This window comes from Macaca nemestrina, chromosome 3 (assembly GCF_043159975.1).
Source record: "Macaca nemestrina isolate mMacNem1 chromosome 3, mMacNem.hap1, whole genome shotgun sequence".
Taxonomy (NCBI): Eukaryota; Metazoa; Chordata; class Mammalia; order Primates; family Cercopithecidae; genus Macaca; species Macaca nemestrina.
Window position 1 is genome coordinate 144200378 of NC_092127.1, and position 21933 is coordinate 144222310.

Here is a 21933-nt window from a genome sequence, read left to right on the forward strand (position 1 = left end):
CTCTGTATCATCACTTAGCTACTCCCATAAATTAAAATCTCAACAGGTATCAAGAGGCAGAAGTGCCTTCCTACTCTCAGCGGGACCCCAGGACCAGCAGCATCAGCATCCCAAAGCCACAGAATCTGCATCTGCATGGGAAAAAGATCCCCGGGTTATTTGCAAGGATATTGAAGTTTGAGATGCTGTGGTGGTGTGGTTTAAAGCTTCGGGTCTGCAATTAGAAGGCCCATTTCATGTATTTGTGCCTCCCATTAGCTATGTGGCCTTGTACAGTTATTATTATTTCCACCCCTAATAAGTAGAGATGAATCTATGCTAAACACTTAGAAAATGCCTGGCAAATACTACTATCATTCTTTTTTAAAAAATAAATGCCCATGCACAAACTGTTGAGGCAACTTCCTCCGATACATTCTTAGCCAGTCTCTTGAACTGATCCACTGCGATTATAGCCCATGCCCACCCCCAACAATTCCACCCATAAAAGAAAAGAAAGACGCCACAACTCCTGGCCGCAGAGTGTAAAATATATTGATGGTTGTAAAGGGACAACTTGGGGATATTTTAGGTCTGCTGAGATGATGCACAGCATACATACATGCTCTAGTTTTTGGAACCATGTCATTAAGTTTTCAAATACATCTGTTTTGAACATGGTATTTTTTTCTTCATTAGCATGAATTACTACTCTACAGTTTCTTCTAGAGTAAATAAATATAATGGCTGTTTGCAGAGCAACTACAGACTTACTTAGATGTTTAACAAGGTGAACAATTTCACAATTAGATCAACCATTAACAGCAAGGTGTTTTTCATCTGTTTTGTTTACTGCTACAGCAGGGGGGATGGTAACTTTTCCAATTTATTCTTTGTTGACATCTTTAGTTACCAACAGACTCCCAAAAATAATGAAAAGTCGGTTAAAAAAATTAAATTGTAATTATGCCATGGGCTTTCCCAAGATCCTTAAAGTCAGCTCATTTAAATTTACAAGAGAAAAAAAAAGGCATCATGGAAAACTAAGTAACAAAAAACTACTGAAAAATACATCTGTAGAACACAGTGGTCAGTTGTAAACAGCTCAGAAGGGAAAAAAAAAAAAAAAAAAAAAAAAAAAGTCCTTCTAGTATGTTAAGCAGTCCAATGACAAACTCTGCTTTTTTTTTTCTTTCTTTCTAGTGGCTATTTTCCTACCACAGTGTTGAGCTTCATTATTATATTAAATAACTTATATGGGTAAAAAGGAGTTTGCTAACCAGCAGCCAACTCAAAACCTTGTAGGAGGAGGGAGGAGAAAAATTTACAACACAGCACACACTAAGGGGAAACCAAGTCCGCAGTCAGCTTCCAACCAGTCTTACCCCTCTCTGGCAATACTGATTGAGCTGAGGTTTGGGATCTAAACGGCGGGGGGGGGGGGGGGATGGGCGCGGGTTTAGATCCCCTCCCTCCACTCCCTTCTTCATTTAAGTTAACAAAAGAAACACGGGCTTCCTCAGAGCCAGCACTCAGCTGGGCAAGTCCCATTAGCAGCAAATGTTCAACCAAATAAAAAAGAACACACACACACACAAAAGAAAACTCCATCCAGGTGCAGAGCTGTGATTCACATGGAAATTCCAGGAGATGAATCATGTGCAGAGCTGGGATTTTTAGAGGATTCTTTCTCAAGTGTCTTCAGTGAACATTTCAGTCTCACAAAATCGGAGTCTGTCAGCTGCAGGAAATAAGTTCTCCATCTGGTCTTGAGTGAGCTTGCATGCTTTGCTGACCGGGGTGCTCCAATGACTGCAGGGTCTTCATGAGTGTTCTGAGTACGAGATGCCAGAAAACAAAGGCCAGCCCCTCCATGATCTGCAGGAAGCAGCAGCAGCAGCAGCAGCAGCAGCAGGCAGGCAGCTCCCACGTGTTAAACTCTGCCTAAGAGGCTCGACCTGAGTAGTAAAAACAACACAACCTAAGACAGAATGTAACAGACTACTTGAACTAAGATGAAAATGCCTTGTGTAATACTAATTTATTTATCCTGTGTTTTAAGTTTGATTTTACAAAGTTAAACCAGGAAAAAAAAAATTCAAGCTTTTAAGTTATATTGGCTCTCTGGGAAAACTGCTAGTCACTTAAAAAAAACAAACATTTATTAATGGAGATGGCAAAAGCTTAAACAGATAAGTCTGTATCTTGAGTAGGTTTATATTATAACAAAAACAAAAAAAAAACCAAAGATCATTAATAATAAAGAGCTTTTAGGTATAGGTTATCATAGGTGGGTTTACTTGGTAGATATAAGCATCTTCACAACACATTCCATGAACATTGGGAGAGTTTAAACAATAGTTGACAATAAGGGTGTCTGCCATCAGAGGTGTATTTGTCATTGCCACTGATGAATCTACATGTCTGCAATGAATGGGTCTACGACCGCCAAGAAAAGCATCTACGTAAAAATATCTTACTGCCTTCAAAGCTAATGTACAAAAGTTTTCAGGTAGGTACAATGATTCCAGAATATAGTCAGCCCACTCTATCTGTGGGTTTTGCACCTGTGGATTCAATCAACAGCAGATCAAAAATATTTGAAACAAAAAATATGTCTGTAAGGAATATATACAGACTCTTTTTCTTGCCATCATTCCCTAGGTAATATGGTATAACAACTATGTATATAGCATTTACATTATATTAGACACTGAAATTAATCTAGAGATGATTTATGGTATGACTACACAGCATTTACATTATATTAGGTATTATAAGTAATCTAGAGATGACTTAAAGTATAAGAGAGGATGTATGTGGTTATATTCAAGTATTATCTATTGATTATTTTGAGTTTACCCTAAGAGGTTATGTTTTCTTGAATCAGTAAGATTGATGGCCACAAGAAAAGAATATTTCTTCAAACAACAGCAACAGAAAGTTCCATTTCATTATACCAGGGACTGGAGCATCCTCAGATTTTGGTATCTGCAGGAGGTCCTGGAACCAATCCCCCATAAATACCAAGGGATGATTATGCTTAATCTTAGTATCCACTTAATGTATGTATTTTGTAAGTTATAATAGCCTGTTTTATTTTGTTTTAACTTCTTCGTGGTTGCTATGCTTTGGCCAACACCTGTGATAACCCAGTACCATTCAATGACACTACAGGAGCATGGGCTGAGGAATAATAGAGAGCAAGACTCCGTGTCCAGAGCTGGGGGAGACATTAGGGGAAGACCTTGTGCCTGCCCTCAAGGGGCTTACACAGCAATAGGGAAAAGAACCACAAACACTACACAAAACTGCATGGCTGGTAATGAGAGAGAAAGACTACCTCCTGACTGTATGAGTTCTGGAGAAAGTCTTTCTAGGGAAAAACCGGCCAGGGACGGGGGAGGCATTGGAGCTGGGCCATGAGAACAGACAGGACATGGAAAAGGCAGAGTGCATGGCTTGAACACCAACACAGATGGGAGTTGTTCTTCAAAGCTCCTTAAAAAACAATTTTAATGTAGAAACTGTCTTTTATACCAACTTTCATTTCAACCAATTGATATGGGAGTGCTGGGAGGGGAAGGGCACAGTCCCTTTAAATAATACAGAATGGGAGAAGGGAAGTGCTGGGTAGAGAAAGGCGGGTCCCTGGCTAGGGCTCCACCCCCAAGGACCTAGGTGAGAACAGACATTTCCTGCCCAAATGTTGCATTTCCCAAGACCACCCTGGCCCACCATGCCCCCATCCTGGGCCTATAAAAACCTGAGACCCCACCAGGCAGACACACAAGTAGCTGGACGTGGTGAGGAACACATCTGCTACAGAAGACACAATTGGCTCGTCATCGAGAGGACACTGAGGGAAGCACACTGGTAGAAGGGCACACCGACGGACGCCAGCACACCGGACTGACTGGCGGGATGAGGCGGAGTTTGGCAGGGGCCGTCTGAGGAGAGGTTGGTCATCGAGAGGACACTGAGGGAAGCACGCTGGCAGATGGGCACACCGACAGACGCCAGCACACCGGAAGGCCACTGACTGGCGGGAAGAGGCGGAGTTTGGCAGGGGCAGTTGGAGAAGAGCCCGGGCCACTGAGTGGCCCCACTCCAGTGTAAAAACATCTCCCTTTGGGCTCGCCCATCGGCGGAGAGCTACTTCCACTCAATAACACTTTGCACTCATTTTCCAAGCCTATGCTTCCAGTACACCGAGGCAAGAGCCCTGGGATACAGAAAGCCCTCTGTCCTTGCCAAAAGGTAGAGGGTCTAATTGAGCTGGTTAACGCAAGCCACCTATAGATGGCAAAATAAGGGAGCACCCTCTAGAGGTCTGAGCAGCAGGGCACTGAAGAATCGAGCCACACCATATCCCCATTGCATGCCCTGGGAGAGGCACAAGGGAACCTTTCCCGTTTCACAATCAAATGTTAGATGTCATATGTTACGTGAACAGTACAGACGTGGGAAGACATTATACAATTCAATCTTTAGCTTTTAATGTCCAACCTCTGACTTATGAACCTTTCCAATCTAACCACTAGTTAATAGGAATATGTCATAAAATAATAAGAACTAGAAAATAATTTTGTAGGTAGGTCTGGATTAATTTAAAATGTCTGGAGACCATAGGTAATGCAGATACCAGATATCAGTCATGTGTAGCCAATCTGCTTACAAATTTTTTTTAAAATCTACAAGAAAAGTAACAAAAGCTAAGCTTTACCCAGGGATCCCACCAAACTTACTGTTTTTAAAAATACAGAAAGGAGGGATTAAAAAGGAGACATATGGAAGGCAAAATGTATCAAAAAAGGATAACTAAAAGGAGTGATTCTCAAATCTTTTATCCAGCAAGATATGCACTCTGAGGCCCATGTTTTGCACATGAATAATATTAAATAGCACAGTGAAATATTTTAATACAAACACAGATTAATACAAAATTTTAATTGAAATATGCCACTGCCAGGCACAAAATTATATATATATATATATATATATATATATATATATATATATATATATATATGTATAATTAGTCAATGCATTTTAGTTCTATACATATATATATAGGCATCAGCCCAACAAGCCTGTTATATCCCATAGCTTTAGGCATTGGCCAAACCTTTATGTTTGAGTCTGGGGATACAAGAATCATCTCCAATCCTTCACCAATTACTATGATATCCTAAGGATAAGAATTCCAATGCCCATACCTTATCCCTCATTCCTCATCACTGGGAAGTACAAAGAAGGCCTAAGTTTTCGTTTGAAACAAACACAACCACCCAAAACCAAGTATATCTTAGATATCCTGGTTCATAAAATCTAGCCTAATATCAAGTATAATGAAGGCTCTCAAATGATTCTGGGACCACAAAAAGAAGAGAAAATGTGCTTGTAAACCCTAGTACAAAAAGGTATACATTCTGAGTTTCTCAGTAGGACTATAATGATAACAATTTTGATTATATTACACCCTGGGCTGCTTGTGCCTATTAAAGTATCTCAAATGCTTAAAATACAAATTTAACCCTAGTTTTGTTCAAGAATACTCATAGAATAGCAAAAGTTGTAAATCTGAAAAATCTCCAGATTATGTTTAAAGTCCCAACTCTCTCAAACAAAGAGAGGACTGAGATCCACTTGGAAAGTGGCAAACGCAACTTTATAAAGCCTACTGGTACTTCTTTTTTTATCTCAGGTTAAATAAAATTTTACTGTTATAAGAACTATTCAGAAATGAAGTCTGAACTGATATTTTAGACAAAGTCAATGCATTTTTTTTTTAACCATACTTTGGTTCAGCTCCTCATTCTATTAAATAATGGGAGAGAAAAAGAACAGTCTCTGTGTATCTGCCAGTATAAAAAAAAATGAAAGGCAATAAAGCAGAATGATGGTAGTGAGAATTCTGAGCCACAAAGATTTGGTGTACAAGAGATAAGGTGCAGAGGACTTGGAACAGATAGACAGCAGCTCCCTACAAAACGCATGTGGGTTTCTTCAAGTAAAGCCAATTTCCTTCAGACTTGTGCAGCAATGAGAAGAATGAGACCCACCTTAAAGACTTCCACCTGTCTTTCTCTATATGATTTTCAGGTCCTTCACTCTCATAAGAAGCCAAGTAGAGAGCTACAATCAAACAAAAGAAAGTGCATTAACATCAAAGCCTTCTCCTGATATATTATCTACTACCATCCATCCCTTGTTCAACCTGAGCCAAACTCCATAGCAAGATACTCTTCAAAATATCAAGTCATGACCAAGAAGCTTCACTGTTTCATGAAGAAAACAGATTATCACTTTGCCTCTGACTGACCATCTCAATGAAAACCCAAGGGCTTCTAAGCCAAAAATGCACCTAATTACCTAAGTATATATAAGGCAAAAAAAGCTAATAAAATGTAAGCCATATGACGCTGTCATACACTTAAGACTTACTGTTCTTTACAAAGAAAGGGCTGAGGGTTCTTTCCTGGTAGACTGAGTTGTTTTTTCCTTTTCTCTTTTTTTTAAAACCCTTTACTAGGTAAAAAGCCAGGTTTTCTAGGCCAATTTTCCATCCTCCTAATATTTTTCTTTCTTTTCAAATCAGAAAGACTCTTCATTTAAAAATTCAACTTTGTTATTAATCCTCTTTATAGAGATTAAAAACAATCAAATCTCCCCTGGCATAGGTGATATTAATTCAAAATGTTCTCCTGGTTGGGCGTGGTGGCATAATCTCAGCACTTTGAGAGGCTGTGGGCAGATTGCGTGAGCCCAGTAGTTGGAGACCAGCCTGGGCAACACGATGAAACTCTGTCTCTACAAGAAAAAAAAAAAAGAAAAGAAAAAAAAATTAATCGGGCACAGTGGTGCACACCTATACTCCCAGCTATCTGGAAGGCTAAGGTGGGAGGATTGCTTGAGCCCAGGAGGTTGAGGCTGCAGTGAGCTGTGATTGTGCCACTGCGCTCCAGCCTAGGTGACAGAGTGAGTCGCTGTCTCAAAAAAAAAAAAAAGTCATTATTGTAAATACTATCAATCTACTATGAGAAATTGTTAATAGGTGCTATTAATTCCTGTAATATTAGGATATATCAAATCAATAAAATAAATCTCTAAATATTTTATGAGCTCACTTCTGATGATTTTGTTCTGTGTCTAATCACTTGTTCTGCTTCAAATTCCCTAGTGTTTTAACAGGTTAAAATGTTCCAGTACTTTTTTAAACAGCAGGGGGTAGCAATTTACTGTTTTTGTTTTTATTCTCCAAATTACATGGACTATCAACATGCCACAAAACACCTTTTGTCTATTCAAATAAGTTCAAACAAGAAAAAAAAATTCTTCAGTAACCCCATTTGTGCCCATAGCTTTGCAAATCTGGTATTATAAAGAATACTTAAACACAGAAACATACTGTTTGTAGGTGAATATTAAGTGCAAATATTTTAGGGACAAATCATACATTTTCTGTGAAACAGAAAACTCTTAACATGGAACAGATCAGAGGACAGGCCTCACTACTATATGAGTAACCAAGCATTTCTATACCAATATCCTAAACAAAGGATTTGGGGATGCTGGTGGTAGCTCCCACTGAATGGCCTTACCATCTTCACTGAAGACTGGTACTGTGATCAGATACTGCAAGATCTTCCGGTCCCTCTCAAATGGACACTCCACTTGTTTCCATGTCATAAATTCACTCACTTGTTTGGCCAGTTCCCAAAATTTCTGGAAGATAAGTTAAAAAAGGATATAAAGGTGATCATAAAAAAATAATTAAGAGGTTGGGAGAGGCAATTCCATTCGAAATGATTCCTTCTTATTTTATTAAAGAGACAGGGTTTCACTCTGTCACCAAAGCTGGAGTGCTGTGGTACAATCATATAGCTCACTGCAACCTCAAACTTCTGGGATCAAGCAATCCTTCAGCCTCAGCCTCCCAAGTAGCAGGGACTACAGGTGCGAACCACCATGACTAGCTAATATTTTAATTTTTTGTAGAGACAGGGTCTCACTGCTGCCCAGGCTGGTTTCAAACTCCTAGCCTCAAGCATTCCTCCCACCTTGGCCTCATAATGGACTGGTATTACAGGCATGAGCTACTGCAGCTACTTTCTGGTCTTTGCTCTTCTGAATTATATAGTTTTCTTAATTTAATAAAACTCTATTTGTGAGGTATAAACATTTTCTCAAGCTTCCTCAAATAGTAATAATCATCATCATAATGGCTCAGTTACTCTCTTCTACTTGGTATTGTTAATTTCTTAAACAAAATAATCTGGAAAGAGATAATTTGTTCTGAAACTGCAGAATTGGCTTTGGCTGCGTGGCCTGGAATGCAGCGCTGGAGAAGCTGCCCCTCTCCTTGTGCTCGGATTTTTGTATCCTACTTTATCACACTCACCTCAAAATTGACATGGCCGTTGGGAAGGCGGTTGGCACAACCCTCATTGAGGAAATAAATATCTTTGATTAAGAGACTGAAGAATGGTATCACAATCTAGAGGAAACAAAAGATTCTGATTTGTCTGGGCAAACAAATATTTAGTCTCTCATAAAAATACACGAGATTAATGAACAACATTAACTTTTGATTATATGAAAGGCCACAAAGAATTAAGGTACAGTGTTTTGTTTCTTACACAACAGTAATTTCTTCCTTTACATAATTTTGCTTACAATACAACTGCTATTTATAACCAAAGCACAGCAAGGACAAGTAGCATTGGGAAGTGAATAGGTTAGTACTTTTATTACAATTTTTCCTATTTTTCTCATTACAGTAGTATGCAATAAAATCTGAAAACTCTAGCTATTAAGAAAGAAAAAATACCTAAAAGAACTCTTGCCTTTCATTTAGCAACCCCTTAGCAAAATGTTAATAGAATACCTATCACTGCAGGCACCATTTTTTTTTTAGAGACAGGTCTTGCTCTGTCACCCTGGCTAGAGTATGGTGGTGCAATCATGGCTTACTGCAGCCTTGAACTCCTAGGCTCAAGCAATCCTCTAGCCTTAGCCTCCTACGTACCTGGGACTACAGGCGCGTGCCACCACATCCAGCTAATTTTTTAAAAATTTTGTGTAGAGACGGAGTCTCACTATGTTGCCCAGGTTAGTCTTGAACTCATGGGGGTCAAGCAATCCTCTTATCTCAGCCTCCCAAAGTGCCCACATTACAGTCATGAGCCACCAAGCCCAGCCATGTACTAAGAGTTTAAGATGCATGACCCATCTCCCTGCTAGAAGCTGTACTGCTTATTATTTAGATGTCTACATTTAAGACAGATGTCTACATTTAACTTTTTCTTTTAGATAAACATTTCTTCTTGAAGACATTCCTCAAGATAATGTGAGAGCTCAAGGTTTTAGAATAGTTGCTACAAACTTTCTATTGTAAACCTGGCCTGTGTATGACGAACAAGTTAGCACCTGCTCATGGGAAATCACCTAAGAAGTACCTTGCACAATATGTTTTGAGACAAATGTGCCCCAGGTGAAGGAGGAAATATGAATGTATAAATTAAAATTAATAGTTGTTTAAAAACAATAAACCTTTAAAAATACTTTCCCATCTGAATCCTTTGGCTTGATGAGGTGGTATTTAATTAATTAGCCTAAAGCAATAATCTCTCAGTAAGTACCCCAAATCATACTAAACCCACAAGAAACAGAGAAAAAGGCTCACATACAGCAATTTCCATTTTCTCTCAAATGTCAACATATTTTTAAAGATTCTAAATTTCCTACAATGTAAAAAAATCCATTAAACACCGATTGTGGGTCTATCTTATTTGCCCAAGATCAGATCTTTGAAGTTTCCTAAGCTTATGACTCAGGTGGTACTTCTATATTGAGTGAACAGGAAAACATACTTTTGGGCTCCCACACAAAAATATTAAGTATCAATTCCCTTCTAAGGAAAAATTCAGATTTTCACCAAAGTCATTTAAAAAACAAGTTTTGATTATTTTTGTTTCATTGATTTCTGAAAATAACCAAAATGAATCTTCCATTTTCACATCTTTGGACATCTCACCTAAGTATACTTTTAATCATTTGTTATTATCTCTGAAAGTCTCTAAAGCCAAATTAGTAAAGATCTCATTACCTTTCCTTCTAATATGATTGGCTATTTTCCATTATGTTAGAACTAAACAACATAGTAACAATACTAAAAGTACAACTGAACCTTGCTTCTTTGAAAGACTATTTGTGAATGGGAATGCTGGACTTCGGATGCTGCCAGACAACAGTAAAAAATTTGGCTTCAGAATTTACTGGTGGTATAAGCTAGGAGTTGGCAAACTGTGGCCCTCAGGCCTCTTTTTTATGGCCTAGGAGCCACACATTTTACATTTGTAAGTAGCTAAAAAAATCAAAATAATAATATTTCAAGATGCATGAAAATTATATGAAATTCAAATGACAGTGGCCATAGAGCTTTAATGGAAGAGAACCATATTCATTCATCTTCATATTGTCTATGTCTGCTTCTGTGCTACTGTGTCCAAGGTGAATATGCGCTTAGAGGATAATAAGGATACATCATCATAAGACAGCCCCAGGGAAATAAGAACAAAATTATAATCAAGATGTAATATTTGTATACTGTAGCAGCTTTTAAACAAGAACTGTATTTTTATGCTCTATTCTTTGGTGCTGAGCTGTGAGATTCATGAGGTGTTGATCATTGACTGTTTCTTATTGATATTTAAACTTCTCGTAAATTCACACCAAGTGCCTATAGCTGGAATAGAAATTCTAGGTGGCAGAGGCTATACCTTACATGATTTTTGCATTCAGGGGTGCCTGCAAGATGCTCCACTACTGACTATCCCAATCACTCTTTCATAAAAATAAAAATATAACTAATCTTACTTACGACACTTTACTGCTCTGTTCCTTATGCCTGTAAGAAAGAATTCTCGCAGGCTTCAACTTTTCATTTATTCATGGATAATTCCCTTCAGATCTGTAGCCCCTATACAAATCTAATACAGTGAAAATCAGATTATAAGGACTTCCATGAGCTAAGTGAATGTACACATTATTAATAGGACAAAGCAAAAGTTTATTTTCCTCAAGGTCTTGTCAATGATGTTTTAGCAGGAGAACTTCTCAAGTAATAGTATTTTTGAATTTCCTTTCAAAATATTCTTAGTTCAGAAACCCAGCAACTACACCATAAGGGTTTTGCCAGTTCCACACCTAGAAATGAATGCTGATAAATAGGACCAAGTAAGTTCACAGGAGCAGAATTGGAATGGCAAGAGGATTTAAAGCCACGTAATCACATGAGGAATGGTTAAAAACCTGGAGACACAGGTACCTACAGAAAAAAAAAAAAAACAGCTATTTAAAGAATACTTAAGGGCTGCTGTGTGGAAAACACATTTGGTTTGTTCTATATTAGGTACCTAGAGATGTGCCACTCTGCCCACACAAACTTGAGATTTAAAAGGACATAAAAGATTCACCATATTGGTCAGGCTGATCTCGAACTCCTGACCTCAGGTGATCCACCTGCCTCAGCCTCCCAAAGTGCTGGGATTATAGGCGTGGGCCACCACGCCTGGCCAAAAATACCAATTTTCTTGAATAAAAGGTGGATTTAACTAGAAATGCTTTCACTCTCAGCCTTTGAGACCAACTGTAAAAAGAGACGGCAGTTTTTAAAATGGCTGTGAGTTTTTTTTAATTTTACTTTAAGTTCTGGGATACATGTGCACAATGTGCAGGTTTGTTACATAGGTACACATGTGTCATGGTGGTTTGCTGCACCCATCAACCTGTCATCTAGGTTTTAAGTCCCGCATTTATTAGGTATTTGTCCTAATGCTCTCCTTCCCCTTGCCCCCCAGCCCCCTTCGGGCCCCAGTTATGTGTTGTCCCCTCCCTGTGTCCATGTGTTCTCATTGTTCAACTCCCGCTTATGAGTGAGAACATGCAGTGTTTGGTTTTCCGTTCCTGTGTTGGTTTGCTGAGGATGATGGCCTCCAGCTTCATCTGTGTCCCCACAAAGGACATGATCTCATTCATTTTTATGGCTGCATAGTATTCCATGGTGTATATGTACCACATTTTCTTTATCCAGTCTATCATTGATGGGCATTTGGGTTGGTTCCATGTCTTTGTTATTGTAAATACTGCTGCAATTAACATACGTGAACATGTGTCTTTATAGCAGAATGATTTATATTCCTTTGGGTATATACCCAGTAATGGGGTTGCTGGGTCAAATGGTATCTCTGTATCCTTGAGGAACTGCCACACTGTCTTCCACAATTATGTAAATTATGTTGAACTAATTTACATTCCCACCAACAGTGTAAAAGTGTTCGTATTTCTCCACAGCTTCAGCAGCATCTATTGTTTCTTGACTTTTTAATAATTGAATGGCTGTGCTTTCATTTGTTTAATGAACTACAGAGTACAATTTATATGTTCACATAGAACCTGTTTAAAACAAAACAAAACTAAAGCAGACAAAATGTATTAAATGATGTAAAGGGTAAGTACTTGGGACTTTTTGTAGAAAAAAACTTAGAATTCCACAACTGAGAAATTTTGGAGGGATTGCACTTCAGAATTTCTTTGGCCAACGCTGTAGCTCCCTACTCACAGATATGATTCCACAGACTTCTGGGGCAGAGCCCACCAAGCCCTCACTGAAGCCCATGCAGAGAGAACCTTGCCTGCCCTGCAACACAGAGAAGGTGAATGAGGCCACGTACAGCCCCTTCAGTGGGCTTACTCTTCAGTGTGCTGCAATTCTCCCACATGTGCTCATTGTTTGAAGCTTAAAAGACTTCATATTAGATTCTTTTCTCAATCTAATCACAAGTGTACTGGGATGGAGCAAGTAAAACTTAAAAAACCCTGTCAGGTTGCAGTAAGACTGTCATCTCTGCTTCATACCCCCTCCGATGTTATAAGTTTCTTTATTTAAAGAAAAAATTTGAAGGATTTACAATATCCCTCAAACATTGTTAGAACTGATATTTCAGATCTGATTGAGAACCAACTTAGCATTTACTAAAGGTGGGGTTGTGTGTTTATTTTTATTTTAGATCATTGAGGCTGAAGCTTTTTCAAGGGACGTGATTGGGAAGCTGTGAAAGGTTTTTTACCTCATTTTCTTTTATTTGTGGAAGATATAGTTTAAGTTAAAAGATGGATGGAATTGAAACCGAAAATAACCTCTATCAGGCAACCTTCATTAACCCAGTTACCATAACTAAGCATTCACTTCTCAAATAACATGACTGCCAAATGTTGAAACAGCTTACCCTTCCTCTGTAAAGAAATATGACACCAAAACGTGCCAAGGAAGGACCCTCAGAATCAAGAATATGGTAGAAGAAGGATGGTACTAATTTGTTTAAGAGTAGGGTAGAGTGAGAAAGGACCATTAATTTCTCAGACATTACCCCTGTACTTTTTCTGCTACCCCCATAATCCAATTAGTAACAGCACGCCTAATGCTACAGCAACTAACCTACTTTCTGAAAATAAATGACTTAACCATGGGAGGTAAGCTAATTCTTCTAAGAGAAAAGGTTACATTAAGTCAGCTACCTTGTGCAGAGCTTAAATGTCTATTTTCCATTAAACTAAATTACTCTTTAATGCTATTAGTCATCTTAACATATGACTTAATGTATTGCTTGAAACACAATTAAGAGGCACTACAGAGTAATTACGTAAGTAATGTAATAATAACACAGCAATATCCAGTCTAACAAACTTTCTGGTAGCACTCACCGTCTCTGTGTGGCAAGTGGTATCATTTCTAGAGTACATGTCTCTCTTAAATCTCAACAAGTAAAAAAGCTTCAGTGTAGTAGTTCACATAGCATTTCAGTATAAAACACAGCAAGTCTGCCGTAAGAAAGACTTTAAGCACATACCTTTTCTCTACTACTATGAGCAGTTAAAGACCTTTGTGCTGCTCCACGAAGAGCTGTTCGATAATTATAGAAATTGCTTGAAGGGTCCATCTGATGCTATAGATAAAAGACAGAAGAATATTAACTCTTTATTTATTGTAAACTTCTGTAGGAAGTTTATGAGATCACACATTTAGTTACATATGAAATTCAAAATTAGTTAGGAAACTCAGCAGGAATATGATTTATCCTTCTCATACACACAAATGCACATGACACACATTGCACAAGTGTTTTCTTTCCTGAAGTTTGGTGTAATTATGTGAGCTGATGTCAGCTTCAATAATGTTAAACCTAAACTACATTCTTTCTAGGCTAATTGTTGAGCTTAGACGTAAAACTAATAAGAGTCAAACACCAGCATTAGAAAAATTTCCTGTTTGCTTCTGAAGGTCAATGGGCCCACTGATGCTTAGCCATGTATAGTGATCCAACACACTTTGTAGTGACAAATCATGCACAAATAATTGAAGCATATCATTTGCAAGAAGGAAAAGAGATGTATTGGGTTGTATGAATAGATCATAAAATAATAGGTATAATGATAATTTCCAATTTGGGAGAAAACTTGGGAAAGAATGCTTTCTTCTTATCTCCAAAGATGGTAATTCAAAGCACTGGCACACCAAGGTAGTGCTCAGATGAATATGATTCAAATACACATACTCTGGCACACGATTTTTTTTTCTTTCTTTTTTTTTTTTTTTTTTTGAGATAGGGTCTCACTTTGCCACCCAGGCTGTAATGTAGTGGTGTGATCTTGGCTCACGACAGCTCCCACCTTCCAGGCTCAATCAATCCTCCTGCCTCAGCCCTGCAAGTAGCTGGGACTATAGGCACGTGCCACCACACCCGGCTAATTTTTTGTATTTTTCATAGAGGTGGGGTTTCGCCACGTTGCCCAGGCTGGTCTTGAACTCCTGGGCTCAGTTGATCCTCCTGCCTCAGCCTCCCAAAGTGCTAGGATTACAGACATGAGCCACTGCGCCTGGCCACAATTCTTACTATCCTCAGAATTGTATGGGAAGGGCTTTTTCACAGATCAGCTAAATTGCTGAAAGGATGAATAAATGTTACTCTGGGGATGGGGAACACTTCCCCTGAGACACTGAAGATAAATGAAGCTAATAGGCTCACAGTGAAGTAAAACTCTCAACTGCTCAGGACCGAAATTCCATTCTGGCATATAAGGTGATATGACTGACAGCTCACTATTTCCCCAGTCAATTAACCCCAGAATGGACATCTCTACCTATAAAACAACCAGTACATAACCTGATTTATTTTCCTCTCCAATTCTACCCACTTTCCTTTCCCGGGGTCTGTAAAGATGGATGGGCTTTTTCCTCTGTCATAGTCTGAAGGAGAGGCAAGACCACATAAAGGAATTCCACTTTCCAGGTGTCAAGTGTTACTTAACAGCAAAACATCGGCTTCACATACCTCAAGAATGTCAAATTTTGCAGTCTTCACTTTGGCCCAAGTTTTTTTTAGTCGAGAGACTGGGCTCATATTCATACCAGCTTCCCATTTGAAATGGAGGGGAAGAAAAAAGGAAAATTGAAAGAAATAAGAAAAACCATAAACATATACTTCTAAAAAGCATTCATTACTAAGTGAGAATTCTAAAATTAGTAAGTAACAAACTTCAATTGTACTTTTTTTTTTTTTTTTTTTTGCAAATTCTGAGTCGAGAAACAGCATAAATGCTACCATTGACTCTGTGCAGAGGTGAACACATTTTCTCTATAAAGGGAAAGAGAGTAAGCATTTTAGGCCATATAGTCTGTGTCATCACTACAAGACACTATCACTGTCGTGCAAAAATAGCCATCATCCAGTTATGTAGATAACTACATATACAAATGGTTATGGTTGTATTCCAGTAAAACTTTGTTTATGTGCACTGAAATCTGAATTTATATTACAGTCACATGTCAGAAATGTTAATATTATTATTTTCATTTTTTTCAATCATTTAAAAAGATAAAAACCATTCTTAGCTCGCTGGTCATAAAGAAACCAGTGGTGGGCCATATTTGACCCACGGGTCATAGTTTGCTGACCCTTGACCTAGAAACTAATGTGTCAACCATGCTTTGTGTGTATTATCTCATATATCCCCTCAACATTCTTAAAAAATATGCTACAGTTCCAAGGAGTAAGACATTTTCCCAAGGATATCCAGTTAACAAGTAACAGAGATGGAAGCTTACACGGAGCTAACACCATAACCCACACTCACTCCAACAAGCCAGGCTGCCTCTCCTGAAGGATACTTTACGTACTATAACTATTCAGAAAAATATTACAGTGGCTGTTATACAGAAAAGGAACCCATGCTAGCCTAAATGAGTACATGTATTAACTCCATGCCACCAACATTCATATTTTAAGGACAAGAAGTGGGAGATGGCTTCTTAATTGAGGTACAATTTACATACAAAAACTACACAGACCTTAAACACATAATTAGATGAATTTTGACTAATGTGTAAGTGCATGTATTACCACTCCAATCAAGATAAAGTAGCACATTTCATGATCCCAGCAAGCTCTTGGGCCTCTTCTGGTCACCTTTGGACCCTCTTCTGGTCACCTCCCCACCACCACAGAAATCACAACACTGGCTACCTAAAACCACAGATTCGTTTTGTCTGTCCTAGAACTTCGTATCAATGAAATCATATGGTATCTACTCTTGTCTCTGGCTTATTTTGTACAACATAATGACTCTAAAATTAATCCATGTTACTTATACGTATCAACTGTTCATTTTTATTGCCGAACAGTATTTCATTGTATTAATATGCCACAATTTATTTAGCCATTCATTTGTAAACGGGCATTTGGATTGTTTCCAGTCTTGGGCAATTATGAATAAAGCTGCGTTCTTTTACAAATCTTCCTGTGGACATGTGTTTGCATTTCCATGGAGTAAATACATAGGTGTGTGCAATCTCTGCATTGCAGGGTATAAATATGTTTAACCTTATAAGAAACTGCTGAACAGTTTTCCAAAGTAGTAGTACCATTTTATACTCCTGCCAATAATGTATAATAAGAGCACCACTTGTTCCACATCTTCAACACTATTTGGTGTAACCAGTTTTTAAAATTCCAGTCATCCTAGTGCATGCAATGGTATTAATATTTTGCTGCAATTTAATTTGTATTTCTCTGATGACTAATGATGTGGAACACCATTCCAGATACTCGTTAGCCATTAATATACAGTATCTTCTTGCATGACATATCTGTTTCAGTCTTTTGGCCTTTTTTTCACTGGGTTATTTGTCTTTTTATTGATTTGCAGGGTTCTTTATAGATTCTGGATACAAGTTATTTGTCAGCTCTATGTATTACAAACATTTTCTCTGATGCTATGGCTTGCCTTGACATTTTCTTACTAGTAGAAGAGGGAAATTAAGTAATCTATTATCTAGACTGTGAGCCTTTCAGTCCCTGATTCAGATAATCTTTCTGTTTGCTATTTTCATGGAGTTAGTCAGATAAATAATAAGCTGAGACTTGGCCAGTATTTTTCTGGGGGGAGAGAAAGAAGAAATGGTATGTAAACAAAATGGAAAAATAAATTGGTGGAAGGGAGAATTTATTAGATTAAGATTCTTGAATTAAATTTGGTAGATTCTCTAGCTTTATTTATTTATTTATTTATTTATTTATTTTTATTTATTTTTTTTGAGACGGAGTCTGGCTCTGTCGCCCGGGCTGGAGTGCAGTGGCCAGATCTCAGCTCACTGCAAGCTCCGCCCCCCGGGTTTACGCCATTCTCCTGCCTCAGCCTCCCAAGTAGCTGGGACTACAGGCGCCCGCCGCCTCGCCCGGCTAGTTTTTTTTTTTTGTATTTTTTAGTAGAGACGGGGTTTCACCGTGTTCGCCAGGATGGTCTCGATCTCCTGACCTAGTGATCCGCCCGTCTCGGCCTCCCAAAGTGCTGGGATTACAGGCTTGAGCCACCGCGCCCGGCCGATTCTCTAGCTTTAAACTGATCCTTCAAAAAGACCTCAACTCTCTTTTTTTTTTTTTTTTTTTTTAAGACGGAGTCTTGCTCTGGCGCCAGGCTAGAATGCAGTGGCATGATTTCAGCTCACTGCAACCTCCGACTCCCTGGTTCAAGCGATTCTCCTGCCTCAGCCTCCTGAGTAGCCGGAACTACAGGCATGCACCACCATGGCCAGCTAATTTTTGTATTTTTAGTAGATAACAGGGTTTCACCATGTTGGCCAGGGTGGTCTCGATCTCCTGACTTCATGATCCGCCCGCCTTGGCCTCCCAAAGTATTGGGATTATAGCCATGAGCCACTGTGCCCGGCCTATTCTTTTATTGAAATGTTTATTGAGCACCTACAATTTGAAAGATGGCCATATAATTGATCATACAAACTAGGACACTTTTTAATGAAAGAATTATTATCAAAAGCTATTATCAATAATTAAGGCAAGACAACAGGTATAAATTGGAACAACTAAGACATATTGTTACCACACATATTTATAGAATGAAAGGAAAGAAACACGGTCTCTGATGTTAAAACCTCCATAATATAGAGGGGTGAGTTTGTATACTAGAGTAATAAGGTCTGCGGGTGATAAGTACTAGAAACCTGAACGGTTAGAAAATGTGCCAGTTTCTTAGGCCACCCTCTTGTCCAAGGAATCAGATAATTGAGTCTTGGATCATTATTTCTACAATACTTGATATGCAAGCTGCCAAAATGCTTTTTAAAACTCTTTATTTAGACAAGTATCTTAACTACAAGTCTTTGTAGATGAATATTTAGCTAAGGTTAACTTAAAACATTCCAAGAATTCTTGCATACTTAAGAAAGATTACACACCTACTCGCACCCATTTGCCTATTTAAAGCATCTTGGACATTCTCAAGTAACTCAGGATTTAAAAATACAGTCTATACTAACAAACCATACTATTTGCAAATTTTCTGTGGGTCACTTTATAGGATTCGTAAAGATAAAGGACATGTATCCTCCACAAAATACTCACAGATTATCGCCATCAAGGAGTTGAAGTTGCCAATGTTAAAACACTCCCGAGCTACGTCAATGAAATACTCAATCATTCTTGCTCGGTGTTTTTTCTTAACAGGCTATATAGTAAAAGACAATGGAGGGCAGTTATCCAGTATAAAGGCCCAACAGTTCTAAAATAAGTAGGAAAAAATAATATTGAGAGCTAGGAGACAGAAAATTCATTTCCTCACCATACAGATTTCTGTAGCAACCAAGTAGCTGAGGCGATTAAACCATTCCACGTAAGCTTCTAAGTTTCGTGTTTTCTTCCGTTCACTGTAGCAACTCTTTAGAGAAAACAAAGTAAGTGGATGAGTTAGAGGAAAAAAAGAACGTATTGGACTCTCATTTTGTGAAATACGAGCCTTTATTCTCAGTTTATGGATTAGGCAAGCTTTTTAGAACAACAGAAAGAGAGAGAAAGACAATCACTGGCATTCTTGATTATCCTTACAGAAATATCGAAGTCCTTTAGGATAGTCCAGTGAAACACCTGAGGTCTAGAAATGTACTCTGATGCATTTATAAAAGTGTCCTTAGGTCGGGCGCAGTGGCTCTCGCCTGTAATCCCAACACTTTGGGAGGCTGAGGCGGGTGGATCACCAGAGGTCAGGAGTTCGAGATCAGCCTGGTTAATATGGTGAAACCCCATCTCTCCTAAAATACAAAAAATTAGCTGGGCATGGTGGCGCATGCCTGTAATCCCAGCTACTTGGGAGGCTGAAGCAGGAGAATCGCTTGAACCCGGGAGGTGGAGGTTGTAGTGAACTGGGATCACGCCATTGCACTCCAGCCTGGGTGGCAGAGTGAGATTCAGCCTCCAAAAAAGGGTCCCTAACCCCTCTTCCCGAGAAACTAAGTTAGTCTGGATTGTATCTTCAGAAACACGATTCAGAGGAAGAGTTCTGGCTGCATTCCAAAACAATCCTGACTCAGTTAATGGAGTGCAAATACCAACTGCTATAATCGATACAGCAAAAAGTGGCTGCCAGTACAGAGGAGTAGAAATTTTTCTCTTAAAATGAAGCATAGGACAACATTTTACAACATAATGTTGCAACAAACTAAATGTCTTTCAAGTAGATAAACAGAAGTCTACACCATCATGGTCTTCAGTAGGGTGAGTAACACATTGTTCAAAGGCAAAAAAGTTCATCTCATCTTGAAGTTCAAGGCCAGCTTGAAGAGGCTAATTACACCCCTCTTTCCTTCCTTCCAAAAGAAACAAACAAACAAAAAGTCCACTAGCCTTCTATGGCAAAACAAATTCTTCACTTCCTGTATTAGGAGACACTATTCTAAGTCCGGAAAACAGCTGTTGCCCCTACTCCCAGAAGGGGGGCTTTCATCAGCGGGTGTTGTAGTCTTTGCCTAACAATTCAAAATGCTTCCACGTCACTGGAAGAAAAAAATTTCTTATATGTGTACACTGATTTGACAGTCCACGCCCAGCATTCATTTCTTTAATAGTGGGCTGCACCTAGGCAATAAACCTCTCATGAGAGATTCACCTTAAAACAAGAGGCAAAGCGGTCAAGCCCTTTACTCAGCAAGCTGGATGTGCATCCTGTCTTTCCTGCCCCTGCTATTGTTGAATTATGGGCAGAACCTTCTCAGCAGATTCTTAATCTGCTAAAACCATTATGCTTTCCTCTCCTATTTTCATCACCACAAATGCCTGCATCTACTTGCTGTAAAGGTCCTACTAAATTTCCCAATAAGGAGGAAGAAGAGGCTACAAGTTAGTGATGGGGCAAAATTGTAAAGGAGCTTGGAGACCTCGCTCAAGAAAACTGCAATGAATCAGACATGGCTGATGGAAAAAAAAAAAATTCTGATTTTAAAATCTAAAACCGAATATAGGTCTAACTTCTGTCCCTTATACCCACTATCACAGACTGAGAAATCCCATTTCTGGTTTCAGCGTTGACCTTTGGGTAGACTGATTACCTTGTCATTATCCAAAGGGCCCTTCTGCACGAACGCCTGAACAAATTCTTCCGGCCCAATATAATTGAGCCTCTCCTGAAACACAAACCCAGAAGGTCAACAGTATTAAAGAAAGTGAAAAGAAATGGACTGTCAACTCCCTCTATGACTTTTGGCACCACCTCCCATTTCTTAATGAAGATTATAAAATAAGCCTTTAACCCGAAATACTTTCATCATCAAGGTCTGTGCAGAGGCAATTTTCTGCTTGCGTCAATATTCCACAAGATAGCGAAAGGCTGAGCAGGTTTTGGAAAAACTGATTAGAGGCAGAAGGTGAAGAAGGTCAATAAACTCTTTGCTCTTCAGCCTTGTTTAGTATTTATTTACAAGCGAATCCCCAGAATATCAGAAGCATTCATACTCAAATCCATAAACACGGTATGTTTCAGCTGTCTCAGATGATTTCCCACTTGGATTATTCTAACCTCTCCTGTGACATTACTGTTGACAAACATATTGTCTGGTTGCCAAAGCAAAGCAAATCCGTGGTTGTAAAGGGCAAAGATGATAACAGCCTTACCAGCTCTATATGAGTCAGCTGCTGGGCCAACGTGTAAGGGTCATTGCAGACAGTAATGATATCCCTTTGTATGGACTGTGGCTTGGTCTTGAGAACTGTGAGTCGATCTGTGGATGTGGAGCTGATTTTTGCCAGGACTTCTTCGTACTGGCTGAGTGCAGCAAGTTTGCGGATCAGACACTGCATCATCTGCTGGACATTCTTTCTGTATGTCTGCTAGGGAATAAGCGAAGAATTACATCCGTGCTCTGCATGTCTGGTTTTGCCACTGTGCAAACTCAGAGACTATGTCCTCAAATGATTTTACCTGGACACTGGAGAATCAACTTGGTTAAGGGAAGTTACAGGAAGATTTGGCTAGCTCTAACAGTTTGAGACACATGCATGAGGCATTTTCAAACCTGTAAGATTTAGTTCTTCTTTGGGGTTGCAACTG

The 21933-nt window shown here is 38.9% G+C and overlaps 1 protein-coding gene across 11 annotated transcripts in view; it reads right to left on the reverse strand.

Annotated features, from left to right (window-relative positions):
* Window positions 1–509: 509 nt before the first annotated feature.
* The window catches only part of LOC105463327 (RasGEF domain family member 1B), a 789062-nt gene continuing 767638 nt past the window's right edge, over window positions 510–21933 (reverse strand). For 9 of the 11 annotated variants that reach the window (XM_071093572.1, XM_071093570.1, XM_071093568.1 and 6 more), the window contains 10 exons: window positions 21498–21713; window positions 20936–21010; window positions 19177–19272; window positions 18960–19062; window positions 15375–15454; window positions 13893–13988; window positions 8384–8479; window positions 7584–7707; window positions 6045–6117; window positions 510–1937 (listed from right to left, as the gene is read on the reverse strand). In XM_071093572.1, the coding sequence (XP_070949673.1) occupies window positions 1913–1937; window positions 6045–6117; window positions 7584–7707; window positions 8384–8479; window positions 13893–13988; window positions 15375–15454; window positions 18960–19062; window positions 19177–19272; window positions 20936–21010; window positions 21498–21713 (984 nt within the window). In that variant the 3' untranslated portion in view covers window positions 510–1912. The remainder of the gene's footprint in view (window positions 1938–6044; window positions 6118–7583; window positions 7708–8383; window positions 8480–13892; window positions 13989–15374; window positions 15455–18959; window positions 19063–19176; window positions 19273–20935; window positions 21011–21497; window positions 21714–21933) is intronic. The other 2 variants (XM_071093569.1, XM_011710363.2) reach the window with 1 other exon arrangement.